This window comes from Schistocerca cancellata, chromosome 4 (genome assembly GCF_023864275.1).
Source record: "Schistocerca cancellata isolate TAMUIC-IGC-003103 chromosome 4, iqSchCanc2.1, whole genome shotgun sequence".
In the NCBI taxonomy this organism is placed as follows: domain Eukaryota; kingdom Metazoa; phylum Arthropoda; class Insecta; order Orthoptera; family Acrididae; genus Schistocerca; species Schistocerca cancellata.
Genome location: NC_064629.1, coordinates 50507078 through 50526586, shown reverse-complemented (window position 1 = coordinate 50526586; position 19509 = coordinate 50507078). Strand labels below are relative to the sequence as shown.

At 41.7% G+C, this 19509-nt stretch overlaps 1 protein-coding gene across 1 annotated transcript in view; it reads right to left on the bottom strand.

The window, feature by feature from the left end:
* The window catches only part of LOC126184586 (probable arginine--tRNA ligase, mitochondrial), a 53572-nt gene extending 51850 nt beyond the window's left edge, over positions 1-1722 (bottom strand). The window contains exons 1-2 of the mRNA XM_049927022.1: positions 1570-1722; positions 1124-1485 (exon numbers count right to left, since the gene is read on the bottom strand). Coding sequence (XP_049782979.1) covers positions 1124-1485; positions 1570-1605 — 398 coding nt within the window. The 5' untranslated portion in view covers positions 1606-1722. The remainder of the gene's footprint in view (positions 1-1123; positions 1486-1569) is intronic.
* Positions 1723-19509: the final 17787 nt, after the last annotated feature.

The following is a 19509-nucleotide window of genomic DNA, read 5'->3' as shown; positions in this document are numbered from 1 at the left end:
CTAGCACAATGTACGCTACAGCAATGAGTCATCTTTGAGTCCATTTGCAACCAGAATGTTTCAACTTGTTCACTCTCTTTGAGATTGTGGCACAAATACAACCTACCATTTGACCTGTCTGCCTTCACATTCCTTCACCTAGGTATCATTATCAGCACTTTCACTCATAAATGCAACTATTTCATAAAAACTATGATCCCCCTCGTCATGGTGTTGATGCCGAAGACATCAAGCCTCTCTCTGGTCACACACTCTTTAATTTGTTTCAACTACAAGCATGATGGCCACAGGGCTATTCTCCAAATTTTAGGACATAATCAGAAAACAATGCTGGCACTGAAACTTCTAAACTGAGTTTTATATCAGCCATCTAGAACTGCTGCACAGGACACAGGTTTGTATAATACACACAATTAAGGGAGACCAAGCTTTAAAAGCCTGTCAGTGAGAATGGTATTAAAGAAGGTGTAGACACTTAAAATGAATGAAGAACAAGCATGAGATCATAAACGACCAATTCAAAAGAAGCAACACAACTTAAATTATGGTACGCAATTTGGAGAAATCATGGTAAGTCAACATTTGAATGATTGGATGAGTTACTTAATATAACTACTGGGCCACACTGCTCCACACAGTGTACACTAAGTAATCAACAATCCACCACAAAGATTTGCTGACTACATAATTAAAGATTTATGAAAATCTGGAAATGTCTACAATAATATGTTACTAAGAGCAGAAACTCTAAATGCAAAGGCAAGGAAATAAGTACAAAATTAAAAATGGTAAGGTGTAGTAGCAACAATAACATGTATAACTATGTTGAATAACATCAAGAGGGGGAAAAAAAATCAGGTCCCAAAATCCTTAGTAGCAAGGATAAAGAAGCGACATGTAAAGGTACAGGAGTTACATTACACTGCAGTATATTTACTTTTTAGGCCATTATTGGAAACTATTAGAACAAGCAACCAACAACTGCTATTTATAGTGAAGCATCCGAATTAACAATGGAATAAATAAACGTTTGACCAAAAGTTACGTGAACAGGTATCTTAGAATGTCTTCAGTAAGTCAAGCATACATCAAAGAGCATTTCATATGCGCTGGAAGTACATACCTGAATTCAACAACAATTCTTCTTCCAATATGATTATTCACAATACTGTTCCTCTTTCGTATGAGATTCGGTTTGTTTATTACATCTTCAAGAACTTCTTTAAGGAACACATCACTACAAATTCTAAATATACATTTTGGACCATGTTTATCAGTGACACTCCAAACACCGTGTATCAGGCTATCTGAAGAGATGTTTACCAAATTTGGCAAGTAGTCGGCACGGAAACCATTAAACTTCTCTAACGAGCGTAAATTCAAGTGAAATTCGATGTTACTACTATCATCTCCACCACGTATTTCAACAAATTGCGGTAAAACAGAAGGCAGCTGACTGCACTGGTTCTTCAAACATGCAACAACCTATAAACAAATAAAATTACATTTACTGACTCAGTTAGTTCAACCTGCTTTTATTTTCTCCTCAAACTACAAAGAATAACTCACGCGGGAAATAACATGCTGTTTCAATTTCAGCGCCATTCTGTGCTAAATCAATATTAACCATTGGCACTGTGGTATATTCACTTTCCGCACACACTTGCGCTCGTGTGTACACACATAGCATTATTAACAGCGCTCCAAAGCATTTCGTCGTATGACAGAAGATATCTATGTATGAATCATTGAATCATACAACGAATATGAAACAACAACAAACAGCTCCCCCAGTAAAATGCGCAGTGACATATAACATCGGCAGCACACGAATTTCCGCAGATGACAGCGACTTTTCCTCTTTATTCTACATTATTTTTCATTTTCATGAGAGCGACTGTTTGCTATAACTATTTATCTACTATGCTAACCAATGTGAATTGTACCAGTTATTACGATTTCTTGCCTTCTTCACTTTCTATATACGTATGTATAGCCGGAAGAAAAACTACGTAAATATCTTCGCAACCCCCCCTCCACCCACCCTCTGTAATTAGCGTATTTTTGTGTTGATGGTCCCTAATGAAGCGATATGTAGGGGACTGTAGATGCATCACTTGTGTCTGGTTCTCAAAACTTTGTTACTATCCTTTCACTGGATAGATGACGTCCAGCTTCAAACCTATTCAGGTCCCGGGAGTAAAAAAAAAAAAAAAAAAAAAGAGTATTCACGCTACCTTTCTTTGTTTACGTATCGTATTCATTGTCAGTCTTATTTGTCATGGATCTAACACGGTTAAGCAATATTCTAGAATGGGTCACATGAGTACTTTGTGAGCTATCTTCTTCATAGTATGAAGACTGACTGCATTTTTCCAGTATCCTACCAACGAACCGAAGTTGATCAACTGCTCTATTTAGAACTGAACGTATGTCATCATTCCAGTTCATATCACCGCATATGGCAACTCACAGGTATTTTTATAAGTTTACTGATACCAATTCTGACTCATTGATATTGTCACAGCGAAACCAAAATCAAGTTTAAATATAAAGACAGCGTCGACCGTGAAGTACAACACTTAGAACTGAAATTGGCTTTATTAGTGATGCTAGCATAGCGCCAGGACCGAACTGATCTCTTGGACAGTGTGTGCAGCTATTTACACAAACACAGAATATTCCAGATACACAAACATTTCACATCAGCAGGTGACACTAACCACTATACCACAATGAAGGCACCATAGCTGACAACACTGCTCCCTCTCTTGTAGAAACAGCAACTCGCTGTTCAAGAAGTCCTCATCGGAGCTGGATACCAACCCAGGGTCTAGGGATCTAGATCTTGTTAATGGTCCTCTGTATGGCGATACTGGCAGACTCTTGCATTCTGCTCTACATTTACATCCATACTCTGCAAACCGCTATGAATTGCCTATCAGAGGGTAAATCCCACTGTACCAGTTACTAGGGTTTTATCCCGTTCCATTCCCGCATTGAGCACAGGAAGAATGATTGTTTAAATGCTTCGGTATGTTCTTTAATTAGTCTGATCTTGTCCTCCCAATTTCCATGCGAGCAATTTGTGATGGGTTGTGGTACATTCGTAGAACTATCATTCAAAGTCATTTCCAGAAACACTAAACAGTGTTACACCAAGGTATTTGTATGAGTTTTCCAATTCCAATTGTGGCTTAGTTATATTATCGTCATGCGATATTACTTTTTTTCGCTGTGTGAAGTGTACAGTTTTACATTTCCGAACATTTAAAGTAAGTTGCCAATGTTCGTACCACATTGGAATCTTATCAATATCTGATGGAGTACTATTGCATTTTCTTTCAGATTTTACTGTATTACAGATAACTGCATCATCTGCAAAAAGTCTGAGATACTACTAACACTGTTCACAAGGTCATTAATATACACTCCTGGAAATGGAAAAAAGAACACATTGACACCGGTGTGTCAGACCCACCATACTTGCTCCCGACACTGCGAGAGGGCTGTACAAGCAATGATCACACGCACGGCACAGCGGACACACCAGGAACCGCGGTGTTGGCCGTCGAATGGCGCTAGCTGCGCAGCATTTGTGCACCGCCGCAGTCAGTGTCAGCCAGTTTGCCATGGCATACGGAGCTCCATCGCAGTCTTTAACACTGGTAGCATGCCGCGACAGCGTGGACGTGAACCGTATGTGCAGTTGACGGACTTTGAGCGAGGGCATATAGTGGGCATGTGGGAGGCCGGGTGGAAGTACCGCCGAATTGCTCAACACGTGGGGCGTGAGGTCTCCACAGTACATCGATGTTGTCGCCAGTGGTCGGCGGAAGGTGCACGTGCCCGTCGACCTGGGACCGGACCGCAGCGACGCACAGATGCACGCCAAGACCGTAGGATCCTACGCAGTGCCGTAGGGGACCGCACCGCCACTTCCCAGCAAATTAGGGACACTGTTGCTCCTGGGGTATCGGCGAGGACCATTCGCAACCGTCTCCATGAAGCTGGGCTACGGTCCCGCACACCGTTAGGCCGTCTTCCGCTCACGCCCCAACATCGTGCAGCCCGCCTCCAGTGGTGTCGCGACAGGCGTGAATGGAGGGACGAATGGAGACGTGTCGTCTTCAGCGATGAGAGTCGCTTCTGCCTTGGTGCCAATGATGGTCGTATGCGTGTTTGGCGCCGTGCAGGTGAGCGCCACAATCAGGACTGCATACGACCGAGGCACACAGGGCCAACACCCGGCATCATGGTGTGGGGAGCGATCTCCTACACTGGCCGTACACCACTGGTGATCGTCGAGGGGACACTGAATAGTGCACGGTACATCCAAACCGTCATCGAACCCATCGTTCTACCATTCCTAGACCGGCAAGGGAACTTGCTGTTCCAACAGGACAATGCACGTCCGCATGTATCCCGTGCCACCCAACGTGCTCTAGAAGGTGTAAGTCAACTACCCTGGCCAGCAAGATCTCCGGATCTGTCCCCCATTGAGCATGTTTGGGACTGGATGAAGCGTCGTCTCACGCGGTCTGCACGTCCAGCACGAACGCTGGTCCAACAGAGGCGCCACGTGGAAATGGAATGGCAAGCCGTTCCACAGGACTACATCCAGCATCTCTACGATCGTCCGTCTCCATGGGAGAATAGCAGCCTGCATTGCTGCGAAAGGTGGATATACACTGTACTAGTGCCGACATTGTGCATGCTCTGTTGCCTGTGTCTATGTGCCTGTGGTTCTGTCAGTGTGATCATGTGATGTATCTGACCCCAGGAATGTGTCAATAAAGTTTCCCCTTCCTGGGACAATGAATTCACGGTGTTCTTATTTCAATTTCCAGGAGTGTATGTAACATGAGTGGGAGGAAGCCCAACACACTTCCCTGGGATACACCTGAATTTACCTCTATATCCATCGATGATCTCCATCCAAGATAACATGATTCGTCCTCCCTACCAAGAAATCCTCAGTCCAGTCACAAATGTCACTCGATATCACATATGATCGTACTTTTGATAACAAGCCTAAGTGTGATACTGAGTCAAATGCTTTACAGAAATCGAGAAATACTGCATCTAACTGACTGCCTTTATCCAGGGCTTTCAATATATCACGTGAGAAAAGTGTGTGTTGGGTTTCGCATGATCAGTGTTTCGAAACCTGTGCTGGTTAGCATGGAACACGTCATTCTGTTCGAGACACCTCATTATGTCTGAGCTCGGAATATGTTTTAAGAGTCTACAACAAATGGATATCAAAGATATCAGACAGTGGTTCTTTGGATTGCTTCTGCTATCCTTCTTGTATACAGGTGTGACTTGATCTCCTTTCTTGCTACTGGGCACGGATTTTTGTTCGAGGGATCTACAATAACTTACAGTTAACAGAGGGGTTAACTCAGCGAATTGGGTATAGAATCTGAGGGGGATTCCATCAGGCCCTGGGGCTTTGTTAAGTTTTAATGAGTTCAGCTGTTTCTCAACGCCACTGACACTAATAAGTATTTCCCTCATCTTTTCAGAGATACGAGAATTAATTTGGGGCAGCACTCCCTTGTTTCGAAAACAGAGTTAAGCACTTCTGCTTTTGTTTTGCTATCAACAATTTCGCTTCCTGGCTGAACACTAACTTTGGTGCCAGCAATAGCCTTTACATATATTTAGAATTCTTTGAGTGTTGCAAAAGATTATTCTACAATATTTTGCTGCAGAAGTCATTGAAAGCTTTGTGTTTTGCTGTCTTGACAAACAAAAATATTTCTTTAAGCATCTCGCTATCAATAGCCATATGCTTTGCTTCATACCTATTGTGTAGTAGCCTCTGGTTCTTTAGAAGTTTCTTTACGTTGACTGTATACCATGGTGGGTCCCTCCCATCATGAACTGTTTGACGGGGTATGTATCTATTTTGCACATGGTCAACTACTCGTTTAAACTCATGCCATATTTCCTCTACAGGCTCCTACTGTGAGCTAAAAGTTTCAAGTTCCTCAGTAAGACAAGACAGTACTGTTTTTTTGTCTAGTTTACTGTATCTATAGATCTTTTTAAATGTTTTAGTTGCCCTTTGTCCTTAGGTATTCATTGCTACTATATTTGCTTGATGGTCACTCATACCAGTTTCGATGTAGACATCCTCAGAGGTCAGGTCTGTTTGTAGCCATTAGATTCAATATATTTCCATCACGAGAGGGGTTTCGAACTATCTGTCCTAAGAGGTAATATTTCACAGGAAGTCTCGTTGCACCCAGCACTAGCAAAACTGTAACTATCTTAGTTATTGTCGGAAGGTTAAAGTTTCCTCCAGTGGTGGTTTTACAAACTGTTCACTGTGATGAACATCGAAGATAGCTCACCTTGTCAACGATTCGCGATTGTCGAGTGGGTTTTTCGCTTCCTCGAATCTCCAGTTGTGGATCTGCACCTCTGGACTGCAGTAGAGCGTCATGTAAAAGACATGGACGATGGCGCTGCACTTTTATCTTTCATAATCCTTGGCCTCACGTGTCGTCTGGGAAGTGATGAAGGATATGATATGGCTTAAAGTAGTATTTCGGTAACTTTTCTGATAATCCTACTTTCCGAACAGGAGTAGGAATCCAAACTAATTCTCTTATGCTGTATCACACTGGTCAGTGCTTGGCACTGTAGCACTCTTGGCCCTCCTCCTGGGTGTCCATGATCTGTATGTGAGCCAGCTGTCTCGTTTCTTTGGTCCTAGTTATGAAATGTTTCACGTAGTCATCCTGAGTATCATCCACTTAAAGTGAGCACAGTGTACCCATAGTTGTTTCAGTCTCATGAGGATGGAACTGAAAGAATGGTGTGAAGTCTGTAGTATCTTGGTTCTCTGAGTTGTATGCATTTCTTATGATGGGTTGCATCGTACCCCAGTCTCTGTTCAATGTCACCATTCATCCAGAGCATATCTGCCAATGTCTTATTGAAGTGTTGGGTGAGGCCATTCGTCTGTGGACGGTAGGCAGTTGTTATCCTGTGGATAATGCCACAACATAAAATTATCTTGGATATTTGAAAATTTTTCTGTGTTCAGAGATCATCACACAGGGTGCTCCATACTTCAAAATGATGTCTTCTACAAGGAACTCTGCAATATCCAGTGCTTTGGCAGTTGCACAGTTTCAGTAACAGTATCGTGGATGAGGGAGTCAGTATGGATTATCAACTATCTATTACCGTTTGTCAACTTTGGGAGCTACCCAAGAGGCCAATTCCATTTCGGTGGAATAGCACTGCTGCAAGCAGTATTGGTACCAGATGTCATGGAGGTAACTGTGGCATTTCATTGGCATTAATCATAGTGGCTGACTAAGTGGCTAACAGACAGGTAGAGACCTGACCGGTGGTACTCCTATCTCATTCTGTCGAGAGTCTTTACAAATCCCAGGAGACCATATGTTGGAGCATCATGGAAGTACTTCAGGATGGCTGGCCGTAGATGAGCTGGGATGATGAGCAATCATTTCCGCCACATTCAGTCATAATTACTCTTATACAGTGCTCCATTTATTAACTGTAATTCTCCTTTGGTGAGTTTTTCTTTCTCAAGACTTCTATGGTTTACAACAGTGCTGGGTCTTCCCTCTCTTCAGAAGCAATGTCATTTACTGCAGTGATGACTGAGATATCAACCACACTACTGTGTTCAGCCAGAGGATTCCCTGAAAGGCAATAGGCGTCCTTGTGTTTGCATCCCCTTTGATATAGCACTGTGACGAAGTACTTCGCAGTGTAGTGCCCACCACACCTGTCAACCTAACGGATCCTTCAGGCTAATCAGCCAGCATAATGAATGGTGGTCTGTCATTATGGTGCCTCATTTGCCAAATAAATATGACTGGAACTTGTTGATGGTCCAAACACTCTTTCTCAGTTGTAGAGTAGTTCATATCGGACTTGGAGGGTACTCTAGAAGCATAAACCGTCACCTTTTCAGCACCTTTCTGAGTTTGTAAAACCAATTGAGCTTCTCTTCATTGTTCTCAAACCACTACCAGGGCTGTGCTGTTCAAGTAAAAGCACACATCTGCCAAACACATCGTATCATCCCACCTATTTTATTTGGTAAGACGATCGAATCTTTTCATTTACTTTGTTGGGACCAGACCAGCATCTCCAGAAAACACTAATGGACGTCTGATGTGCAGTTGACTTACTGCTGTTTTGGAATCCATCTGTCTCCTGAATATATGGATCTCAGGAATGATGCACTGCTCTGGTACTTTGGTTCCTGTCTGTGTAGGAGATGGCTTTTACACTGCCTAATTGGAGCCATGGTGTTTTCGATGTTGTGAAGTACACGCTGTGTCCACCAAATATATCATGTCGAAACCGCAATCAAGTCCAAATCCGAAGGCAGGGTCGTCAGTGAAGTACCGTACTATACTTAGAACTGAAAGCACATTTATTACTGACACTAACTTACAGTCAGAATAGAACTGATCTTGTGGACAGATGGTGCCGTTATTTATACAAACAACGATTATCCCAGATATATAAACATCAGAAACATGAGCTATTCCAAGAACCTTCCATAAATGATAAATATGAAATATTATCCGCACAGACCAAGTTGACATTCAGCGTAGTGGCTTATGAGAGCGACCATAAATGTTTTTCCTATCTGCGGTCTCCATCATAAGTCAATGTGCCGAGTGTCAGTTTGATTTGTATTGATAGTCGCTGGTAGCTGGGGTAGAACTGACAACACAGCACAGCAGCCAGAGACGCTAACCACTGCATTCACTGCATGCTCCAGAGCTCACAGCAGTATTGGATTCATAGAATGTTGTGTTTTGCGTTTTGAGATATGCACAATTTTGCATTTCTGATCATTTAAAGCAAGTTGCCAGTCTTTGCACCAGTTTGATATCTTAACAAGAATGTACTGGGTATTTGTGCACTTTTATAATAGGTAGTATTTCATTAGAGACAGTTGCATCATCTGCAAAATTCTGTGATTACTATTAATAATGTCTGCCAGGGCATTAATATACGACATTAACAATAGAAGCCTCAACACCCTTTCCTCAGGTACACTTGAAATTATTTGTATATCTGTTGATGACTCTGTAACCAAAATAAAATGCTATGTACTCCCTCCCAACAATCCTCAATACAGTTACAAATTGAGTTCGATACCCCATAAGACTGTGTAACTGTACTTTTGTAAAGAAATGTTGGTGTGATACTAAGTCAAATGGTTTTTGAAAGTCAAGAAATACTGCATCCATGTGGTTGCCTAGATCCATGGTTTTCAGAACATTTGCGCAGACAACGTTCAATTCCTCTAATAACGACTGTAATGGTTGGTGGATAGTGAGGTTGTAGAGATGGCGTGGGCGTGGGAGTGCTTAAGGAAGTTTTGAAAGTATATGAGCTAAAGATGATTTGTGGAAGATTTTCAAAAGATTGGTCTAGAAGGTCTCGACTGTGGATCGGGTCATAACCAAATCTTTACAACTTATTGTTTGAGTTATGTTAAGTTTGCTTAACTATTTCTCAACTTCGAAAATAAGGGTTCTGGGATAGATATTTAGGATGTGGCACAACAGAAGAAAACTATGTATGTGAGAGAGCAGAGAAATTCTTATGAAAATTATTACCAGAGGTTCAGTTATCAAGGAGTTAGTCTGTGATTACGTGGAATCAGAGATTGGGATGTTGATGTAGGATTATGGATGAGGGTTTATGTGGGTTTTGGGAGTGAGTGGTTCAATGCTGGCTTCATTTTGTATAGGAACTACTGGCTGTGTGCTTAACACTGCTGTTGTTACAAGTCTTGTTACTCGTACTGGCAGCAATGGATGTTGTACTCATCCATACTGTGATACATGTGTAACTCTAAGACCACTTAGTGACACTGATCCTGGTGGCGGCATTGGGTTGAAAGCGAGAAAGTGAGATTGCAGAGCTGAAAGTGTTGGTGCATGCTCTACATCGTCATAAATATTCCAGAAGCCACCATATGGTGTTTGTTGGAGGGTACTATGTACCAATCTAGCCATTTCCTTTCCTGTTCCACTCACAAATAGAGCAAAGGAAGAACGGTTATCTATATGCTTCCGTACAAGCCCTAATTTCTCTCATCTTATATTTGTGATCCTTACGTAAAATGTACGTTGGTGGCAATAGAACAGTTCTGCAGACAGTTTCAGACTTCAGGTCTCTAAATTTTCTCAATAGTTTTCTGTGAAAAGACCGTTGTGTTCCTTCCAGGCTTGCGCATGAAACATCTCTGTAATACTCTAATAGTGATCGAACCTACTGATAACAAATCTAACATCCCGCCTCTGAACTGCTTTGATCTCTTCCTTCAATCCTATCTGTGGAGAATCTCAAACACTGCAACAGTACTCAAGAATGGGTCACACAAATGTTTGATACGTGGTCTTCTTTACAGATGAACTACACTTCCCTAAAATTCTCCCAGTAAACCAAAGCTGACCATTCACCTCCACTGCTAGAATCCTCACATGCTAGTTCCATTTCATATCACTTTGAAACGTTATGCCTAGGTATTCAAACCATGTGACTGCGTCAAGCAGCACCTTACTAATGCTATTATTGAACATTACAAGATTGTTTTTCCTAGTCACCTGCATTATCTTACAATTTTTTTACATTTACAGCAAGCTGCTATTCATCTTACTGATTAGAAATTTACTCTAAGTCACCTTGTATCCTCCTAGAGTCACTCAATGATCACACTTTCCCCATACTTCAGAATCATCAGCAAACAGCTGCAGATTGGTGCTCCCCTGTCCATCAGATTATTTATGTATATAGAGAATAAGAGAAGTATTACATATCCCTAGGGCGATATACTTGTCTTTGATGAACACTCGTTAACGAGAACATCATACTGGATTCTATTGCTTAAGAACTCCTCGAGCCACATGCATACTAGGGAACCTATTCTGTATGCTGCAGTTTGGTGCCGTGTCAAACACTTTCCTGAAATCTAGGAATATGGAGTCTCCCTCTTGCCTTTCATCCTTCTTTGTTTGTAACATGTCATGTGAGACAATGAAGGTCAAGAAAAGATGTTCTGCAGGGAGATAGAAAAGGTATGTGCTATGGTGAAGTTGAAGATTTTGATGACATGTTTGGGCGTGGACAGCAATCTTTACACAGAAGAAGAAGATGAGGAGATGGTATGTGATCTGATGAACCCTTTTTATAGACTGTGAGAACAATTGATGGAACATTGTTGATGACAGAAGTGACAATTGGAGTAGCTGTTGACAAGGTTAGGACGGAAGAATCATGGCTGTAAGAGCATCGACTGATACAGAAGGGTGTACCACTATAGAATAGTACAGGAGTGAGTGTGATGAACTGCAGCGTCTTAAGTCCAGAAAGAGTGAAAATAACTCTTTCTGTTCCTTACTAAACATGTAGGAGATGGTGTTTACGATGAGAGAGGTCCTCTGGCAGTGAAACTGGCTCAAATGGCTCTGAGCACTATGGGACTTAACTTCTGAGGTCAGCAGTTCAAAAATGGTTCAAATGGCTCTGAGCACTATGCGACTTAGCTTCTGAGGTCATCAGTCGCCTAGAACTTAGAACTAATTAAACCTAACTAACCTAAGGACATCACACACATCCATACCCAAGGCAGGATTCGAACCTGCGATCGTAGCGGTCACTCGGTTCCAGACTGTAGCGCCTAGAACTCCTCGGCCATCCCGGCCGACGGTAGTGAAGCTACAAAATTTTGTTCAGCCTAATGCTATGGCTGTGAACTCCTCAGTGATGAGGAAAAACTACTGCTGAGTGTGATATCCTTACTGACGGCAACAAATGTTGTTTTAATGCTGAGGGGTGGGTTGGTGGAAGAGAGTAGCGCTTGTCGTACCTAATCACACGGAGTTTAAGGTTTTCCAAATTCTTCATAAAAGCGACTAGTTTTTGTCAGTGGTGCCTGACATAGAATTAATTTACAAACATTGATACCACTGAGAGCAAGAAGACATCTAAAGTCACAATCTTTATGTTGTGAGCAGATTATCCTAGTCAGCTAGGTACCAGAGAGAAACAAGGAAGAAAGCCAAACAGTGAAGTCATTTAGCATAGTAGTATCCCATAGAATATTCTAAACCAGGCTTGTGGTGTGCATGGGTTGACAGCAAGACAACTATATGGAGGCAATGAACTTGCTGTTGCTGTTTAGTTCTGGTATTACACATTAGTGTCAGTGGGAGGTATGGCCTAGTAAGCATGGGGCTGTCTATTCAGCCCAGGGGTCCCCTCTCAGAGGTAGTTATTTCCAGCTCCGACTGCATCTTTGGTTCAGTGTAGCTGTCAGCATTACTGTCTGGCACTAAATTCCTCACTTCTACATAAGACATGTATCCTTGGAGTGTTCGAGGAAGCTGTGACGAAGGTAGCCTGATAGAGGGCTGGGTGCATTGGTGTCCCACAACGAAATGTTGTTCTGACAGTCGCTGTCTGTATACTTGGAGGTGTTATCAGGATAGTCGGATCACTGGGTGCCAGGCCCCACAGAGAGGTAAGCCTGTAGGGGCTGTCTTAGATCTTCGCTCTGTGTAAGGCCATTTAGGGTGTATGTGCTATCTGTAGGGCGTGTTCTGCCTGCTTGCAGTGAAACTGTTGGACCAATCTCGTCTGTGATGCCTGGTGGCTCTTTCGAGTGTTGTTCTTGAAATGTTCTTTAATGTTTTTACTATCCATTGTCTGGTGATAGTGGTGTTGTTTGTTGAAACTACCATTTCCAAAGCTGGCCGGGAAGTGGTGCAGGGCACCTTTCCAGGTAACTGCAGTGTACATCATCAGGCCATAAATGGCTTCCATCATAGCTGGAGTGCTTCTGATGATATGCAAAACATAACTTTGCGACAAACCTGAAATGTGAGGTCTTTGGGATGTTGAATAGAGCGGTCTGGGATAATGGAGGAGGTATAGTAATGTACTTGGTTGCCTGCTAAGAAGTATCAATGCTGAGATCTTTCCGTTTTTTGAAACTCTAAAACATGTGTTAAGGACAATGAGTGGACATCATTCAGCTTTAGTGTGATGGACGTAGAGGGATTATGGACAAAGTTTAAACTGATTTTAAATCATACTCTGGAGATGTATATGCCAAGTAAGTGGATTAAGGAGAGAAAGAAGACTCAGTGGTTTAATAACCAAATTCGGAAAATGCTGAGGAAACAGAAATTGCTGGAACGTCTGTTCAGAAAAGAGCGCGCAAATGTTTGAGACAAAAGTTAGTATATATTCCTGCGTCCATAAGAAGAGCAATGCGCAGAGCATATGAGAACGTCCACTGTCATACTTTAGTGAAAGAGCTTGCTGAGAACCCGAGAAAGTTCTGGTCACACGTAAAATCACTAAGCAGTTTGAAGGATTCTATACAGTCACTCATTGACCAGTCTGGAGTGACAATAGAAGACAGCGAAATGAAACATGAAGTTCTAAATTTCACATTTAAGAAATCATTCATGCAGGAGCATCGTGCAGACATGTTTTAAATTTCTCATTTAAGAAATCATTCACGCAGGAGGATCGTACAGACATACCATCGTTTTGACTGTCGTACAAACTCAGGCATGGAGAACATAGGAATTGGCACTGGAAGCGTAGAGAAGCAACTGAAAGAATTGAAAACAAATAAGTCACAAAGTCCAGACTGAATATCAATTCGATTTTACTGTGGTATTGGCCCCTTACTTAGCCCGCATTTAACGCGAATCTCTCTCCAAGCGAAAAGTCACAAGTGAATGGAAAAAAAAAGCATGTGATTCCTGTATATAAGAAGGGTAAAACATCTGACTCACATAACTGTAGACCAATATCCTTAGCATCTGTTTTGCTGCTGAATTCTTGAACACATTCTGAGCTCGAATATAATAAATTTCCTTGAGACAGAATAGCTTCTGTTCACCGATGATCACCGAATTAGAAAGCATCGCTCATGCCCTTTTGTTACATGATCTCCTACAAAACATGGATGGAGGTCAACAAGCAAATGCCATATTCCTAGATTTCCGGAAAGTATTCGACACGTGCCCCACTGCAGATGGTTGACAAAGGTCCGAGTAAACAGTTTAGGTTCCCAAATATGTGTGTGGCTCGAAGACTTTTTAATAATAGAACACAGGAGGAGGAGGATATTAGTGTTTAACGTCCCGTCGACAACGAGGTCATTAGAGACGGAGCGCAAGCTCGGGTGACGGAAGGATGGGGAAAGAAATCGGCCGTGCCCTTTCAAAGGAACCATCCCGGCATTTGCCTGAAGCGATTTAGGGAAATCACGGAAAACCTAAATCAGGATGGCCGGAGACGGGATTGAACCGTCGTCCTCCCGAAAATAGAACACAGTACGTGGTCTTTGGTGGCGAGTGTTCATCAGAGACAAGAGCATCATCAGGAGTGCTGTAAGGAAGTGTGATAGGACCGCTTTCATCCTCTATATGCGTAAATGACCTGATGGACAGAGTGAGCAGCAGTTAACGGCTGTTCGCTGATGACGCTGTGGTGCTCGCGAGGGTGTCATTGAGTGACTGTAGGAATATACAAGATAACTTGACAAGATTTCTAGTTGGTGCTTGCTTCATTCGTATGAGCAGGAAAAACAATCCTGAAACGTTAGAATACAGCATTAGTAAGGTGCAGCTTGATACAATCACTTCGATTAAATACTGGGTGTGACATTGCAAAGCGAAATGAATTGGAATGAGCACGTCAGGTTGGTAGGAGGGAAGGCGGACACTCGACTTCGTTTTATTGGGAGAGTTTTGTGAAAGTATGGCTCATCCGTGAAGGAGACGGTGTATACAATGCTAGTGAGACCCAATCTTGAGTACTGTTCGAGTGTTTGGGGTCCACACTAAATCGGATTAAAGGAAGACATCGAAGAAATTCAGAGGGGTGCCGCTAGATTTGTTACCAGTAGGTTCGATCAGCACACAAGTATTACAGAAATGCTTCATGAACTCAAATAGGAATCCCTACAGGAGAAGTTGGTGCTCTTTCCGCAAGACACTATTGCGAAGCCGGCGGAGTGGCCGATCGGTTCTAGGCGCTACAGTCTGGATCTGTGTGACCGCTACGGTCACAGGTTCGAATCCTGCCTCGGGCATGGATGTGCATGCTGTCCTTAAGTTAGTTAGGTTTAAGTAGTTCTAAGTTCTAGGGGACTGATGACCTCAGCAGTTAAGTCCCATAGTGCTCAGAGCCATATGAACCACTATTGCGAAAATTTAGGGAACCGGAGTTTGAAGCTGATTGTAAAACGATTCCACTGCTGACAACGTACATTTCGCGAAATAACATACAAGGAGTTAGTACTCGTATGGGGGCTTTTAGAGAGTCGTCGCCCCCCCCCCCCCCCCCCCCACGGCTCTATTTCCGAGCAGAACAGGAGAGGAAATTACTAGTAGTGGTACAGTGTACCCTCTGCCAGGCACCAAATGGTCGTTTTTAGAGTATGTATATAGATTCAAAACAAGTTCAATGTCGATTCTGTTTGTGCCTCCTGCATTGATTTGCTAATTTGATATTTCATACCATTCTCTCTTGTTCTTCAATAAATTATGCGTCGAATGTTGATGAGGTTACATGTTCAGTGCCGTTTATAATGCAAAGCTCAGAGAAACAATTTGATATAAATTGTGGTACATGTCTGTTTTCATTATATGTGAGAATCTTAGTCAGGGTCTCGCATTGTGTTAGTCTGCATGTTGATAATGTATGGAAAATTGCATTGTGCGTCTATGACCATCAAACATATGGTTTTTAGAGATGTCTCCAAGAAATGCAGATGAACATTCTGCCAGAGATATCCTGATGCAGACCATGGTGACAAATTTTCTGGCAGTGTAGGTTACTGGAATGCACACATTTAGAACTTATGTGTACAGTCGTTGCTGTGGATCCTGTATATCTAGATCAGAAGATATACTGCCTAGCCTGCTGCTGTTTTATCCAGATAATGTTCTGTTACTCCTGTGTAGTAGCAACAGGATATGCTGTTAGGGTCGTTTGGAATGACCATGCAGTAATGTTCTTGAGTTGGTGACAGTACCAAAACACCATTAATTAAAGATAGTCAGATAGTTGATGTTCCTGTGGAAAGACTACTCATAGGGTTGGTTCCTCAGTTGCATGGTTAGGCTACCCCAATGCATCTATTGCCAATGCCACTAGGGCTCGATTGTAATCAGCAGATGGAGACAATTTCTCAGCAGAAACTAAGGTGTTGTCTAATGCCTCTTGCAGTTTTGTATATAATTTGAAACACTCAGCCTCGTAATAAAAACCCTTGACTTTTCCAGCTGGTTACCATTTTTGAAATACTGCAACATGTTACTTAAAATCTGTCTTGATTGCAAAAAAAAATTTTTTTTTTTTTATTATTCATATGACCGGTTTCGGTTCATTCAGAACCATCTTCAGATCTGATATTTCAGTTACTAGGAGTAACTGGAGTAACTGAAATATCAGATCTGAAGATGGTTCTGAATGAACCGAAACCGGTCATATGAATAATAAAAAAAAAATAATAATTTTTTTTTGCAATCAAGACAGATTTTAAGTAACATTATAAAATCACTGATTGCTGTTATCCCATAAGACATTATGTCTGTTTTTGCAAAATACTGCAACATTTTGATGAATAACACCCTGGTCATCTTCTGCCAATGGAAAGAAGTATTATGAATGTATGAATGCCCCCTTATTTATATGCAAGGAGCAGCCATTTTCTCTCCTAGGTGTGGGTGCTGGAGTTTTGTGCAACTGGCAGCTGAGGTGGCGTTGGGTTAGGGCCATAGACTGTGTTCCTGTTTCTGCATGGAAACTCTTGATCCGCCTCATGCACTGTTCACTATTGGCTGCACTCACAACCTTATGAGTTGATAGTGCTTGTCCCTGTTGTCGTCATTATTATGAATCCTTGTTTCTATCGATTCCATCAGCAAATGCAGGATTATATCTTTATGCATTATTAGGAGTAAATTACATATGACACAAATGGAAATCAGCAGTGACAGATCACAGCCTAAACTAAATGAAGACCATATATTTGATTTTGAAAACAGCTAATGTAACAAACCAAAGGCTATTGGGAGAGCATAACAAAGGAATCAATAAAAACAAGGGCCCATGAGAATGTCTTCAATAGGGATGAAGGTAATCAGTTCAGTTGAATATGGAATATCAGGTTGCTACTGTATGGTGAGAGTGCACACAGCAGTGGACGGTAGGCAAGGCAGATCAAGAATGTTCATGCAGAGGTTTGAATGCAAGTGTCAGCCCCAGTCCAACACTACCCCACTGCTAAGACACTAGCTGCAAAAGAGCCTGACATCTGCACTTAGGGGAGGGTTGGTTGATTTGAGGGAAGGGACCAAACAGTGAGGTCATCGGTCCCATAGGAATAGGGAAGGATGCCCTTACAAAGGAATTATTCCAGCATTTGCCTGAAGCGATTTAGTAAAATTCATGGAAAACCTAAATCAGGATGGCCAGATGCAGTTTTGAACCATTGTCCTCCCGAATGCAAGTCCAGTGTGCTAACCACTGTGCCACCTCGATTGGTACACCCAGGGGAGAGGGCATCCATTCCTCATATATGGGATGTATCACAATTCATTGCATAAATGCATTCAGTTGAAAATACATGACACTAGAAGCAAAGAAGTTTCAGTAAACATGGACTTTAAGTGCATACCTTAAGAGCTATGGGCACTTGTTCATCTTTACTATTGTGAAACATGTCCTTTCTACTGAGCAAGTGCTCATAGCTCTTAAGATATACACATTACAGCTCATGTGTACTGGACATTTTTTCTTATTTTGGTCCATACTACCTTCTTCCAAAACATGAAAAGCAAAGAGCTTGCAGTACAAGAGAGTTCTTTCACCTATCAAAGATGAAGAAGTGCTTGCAGCTCTTAAGGTACACATTTTAGAGCTCATGTTTACTGAGACTTTTTTGCTTCTAATGTGTACTTTCTACTGTACATATTTATGCCATTAATTATGTTACCCCCTGTATAAATAGTGGCATCCCAAGTATACACCAATTATACAATATGTAGTTAATTTTGCATTGTATAAAATTTAAACCAAGATACTTCCATATGAATCTCAGTCTGAAAATATAAGCCTAACATATCCAAGATTTCTTGAAAAGTTGACAACACTGGGTCTAATAATGTGACAAGATTCCTAAGAAAGTGATACACTTCAGGATCATACCACCAAAGAAAAACTACGCACTGACACAAAGAGTCTGTTGTCTTAAATGCTTCAAAGTGTTGATTCGGTTGTGTTATGTATACAGCCATTTGTTTGATGTCTGGAATGACAGAAATGCTGGAGGCAATGACTGCAATGCTGCGGGCAATTATGGAAGTGCTATGCTGAGGGACTGGGGAAGGAGGAGGCTGTTACTGCATCTGCTGTTGCAAGTATCTCAGTGCTGATGTTCTGCCTGGGATTGCTGTTATTGTGTCAGTTGTTGCTGCTGCTTGAGTTGCTGTGGATCACTGTGCTGTTGACGTAGTTGTAGCATTAACTGCTGCTGCCACAGATCCAAGAACTTTTGATCTATAATGAAGCAGAGTAGTTTACTCAGGCTTTTACATCTTTCATATGTACCATGGTAGTAGTCATTCCTCCTCATCAATATTCTGCTGGTGGTTTGCCAACATTTATGAGTATATATAACCTTTGATGTAATTCACATCAAGAACACATCTACAAGTCTCAGTCCTGATATCACGGGCAGGCTACACTCGTGGACAAATGGGTACTGAACAGATTATGCAGAAAAAGCCAAAGACTGATACCAGTAAGCATAATTAAATTCTGCATAAGTTTCCTGGTGAAGTCTATGGTACAGAGGAGTCAACAGAAATATGAACATGCAGACAAATACATGAAGTACTTAGCTTCCGTGGAGGCAATGAGCTTATGGTTGCTGTTTGGGGCTGGACTTACATGATTGTTTCAAAGGGAAACTTTAATGTTATCTCTGATTTAGTGTGGTTTTGGATAGTATTACTGGTCACCAAAGAATCAATACCTTTCTCCTTTTAATACAGATATGAAACACAAAACCAAAGATTTACAAGGCAACCATAACTTACTGCAGGAACTTGAGTTGAAATGCATGAGAAGGAACAATTTAAAATTTGAATGAGGATCATGACTAGAACTTGAATTTTGTGCTTTTCATGAACCATCTCCTAACCATTAAGCTAACCATCAGCGTGCCTCTTGGTCTGATCCAAAATCATAACTTCAGTCCTGAAAAATGAACCTTTATGAAATAGATATTCTCCTCACATGATAATAGCAATACTACAAAGGACTGGAGGTTGAGGACTCTGATTGATTACTAAGCCATGGATTTATTTAGTTATTTATGTTACACACACGTGAAACATGCAATTTCTGTGCTGTTATTTCCATAGCAGTTTTATGAGATATATGAGACAGGGAGAC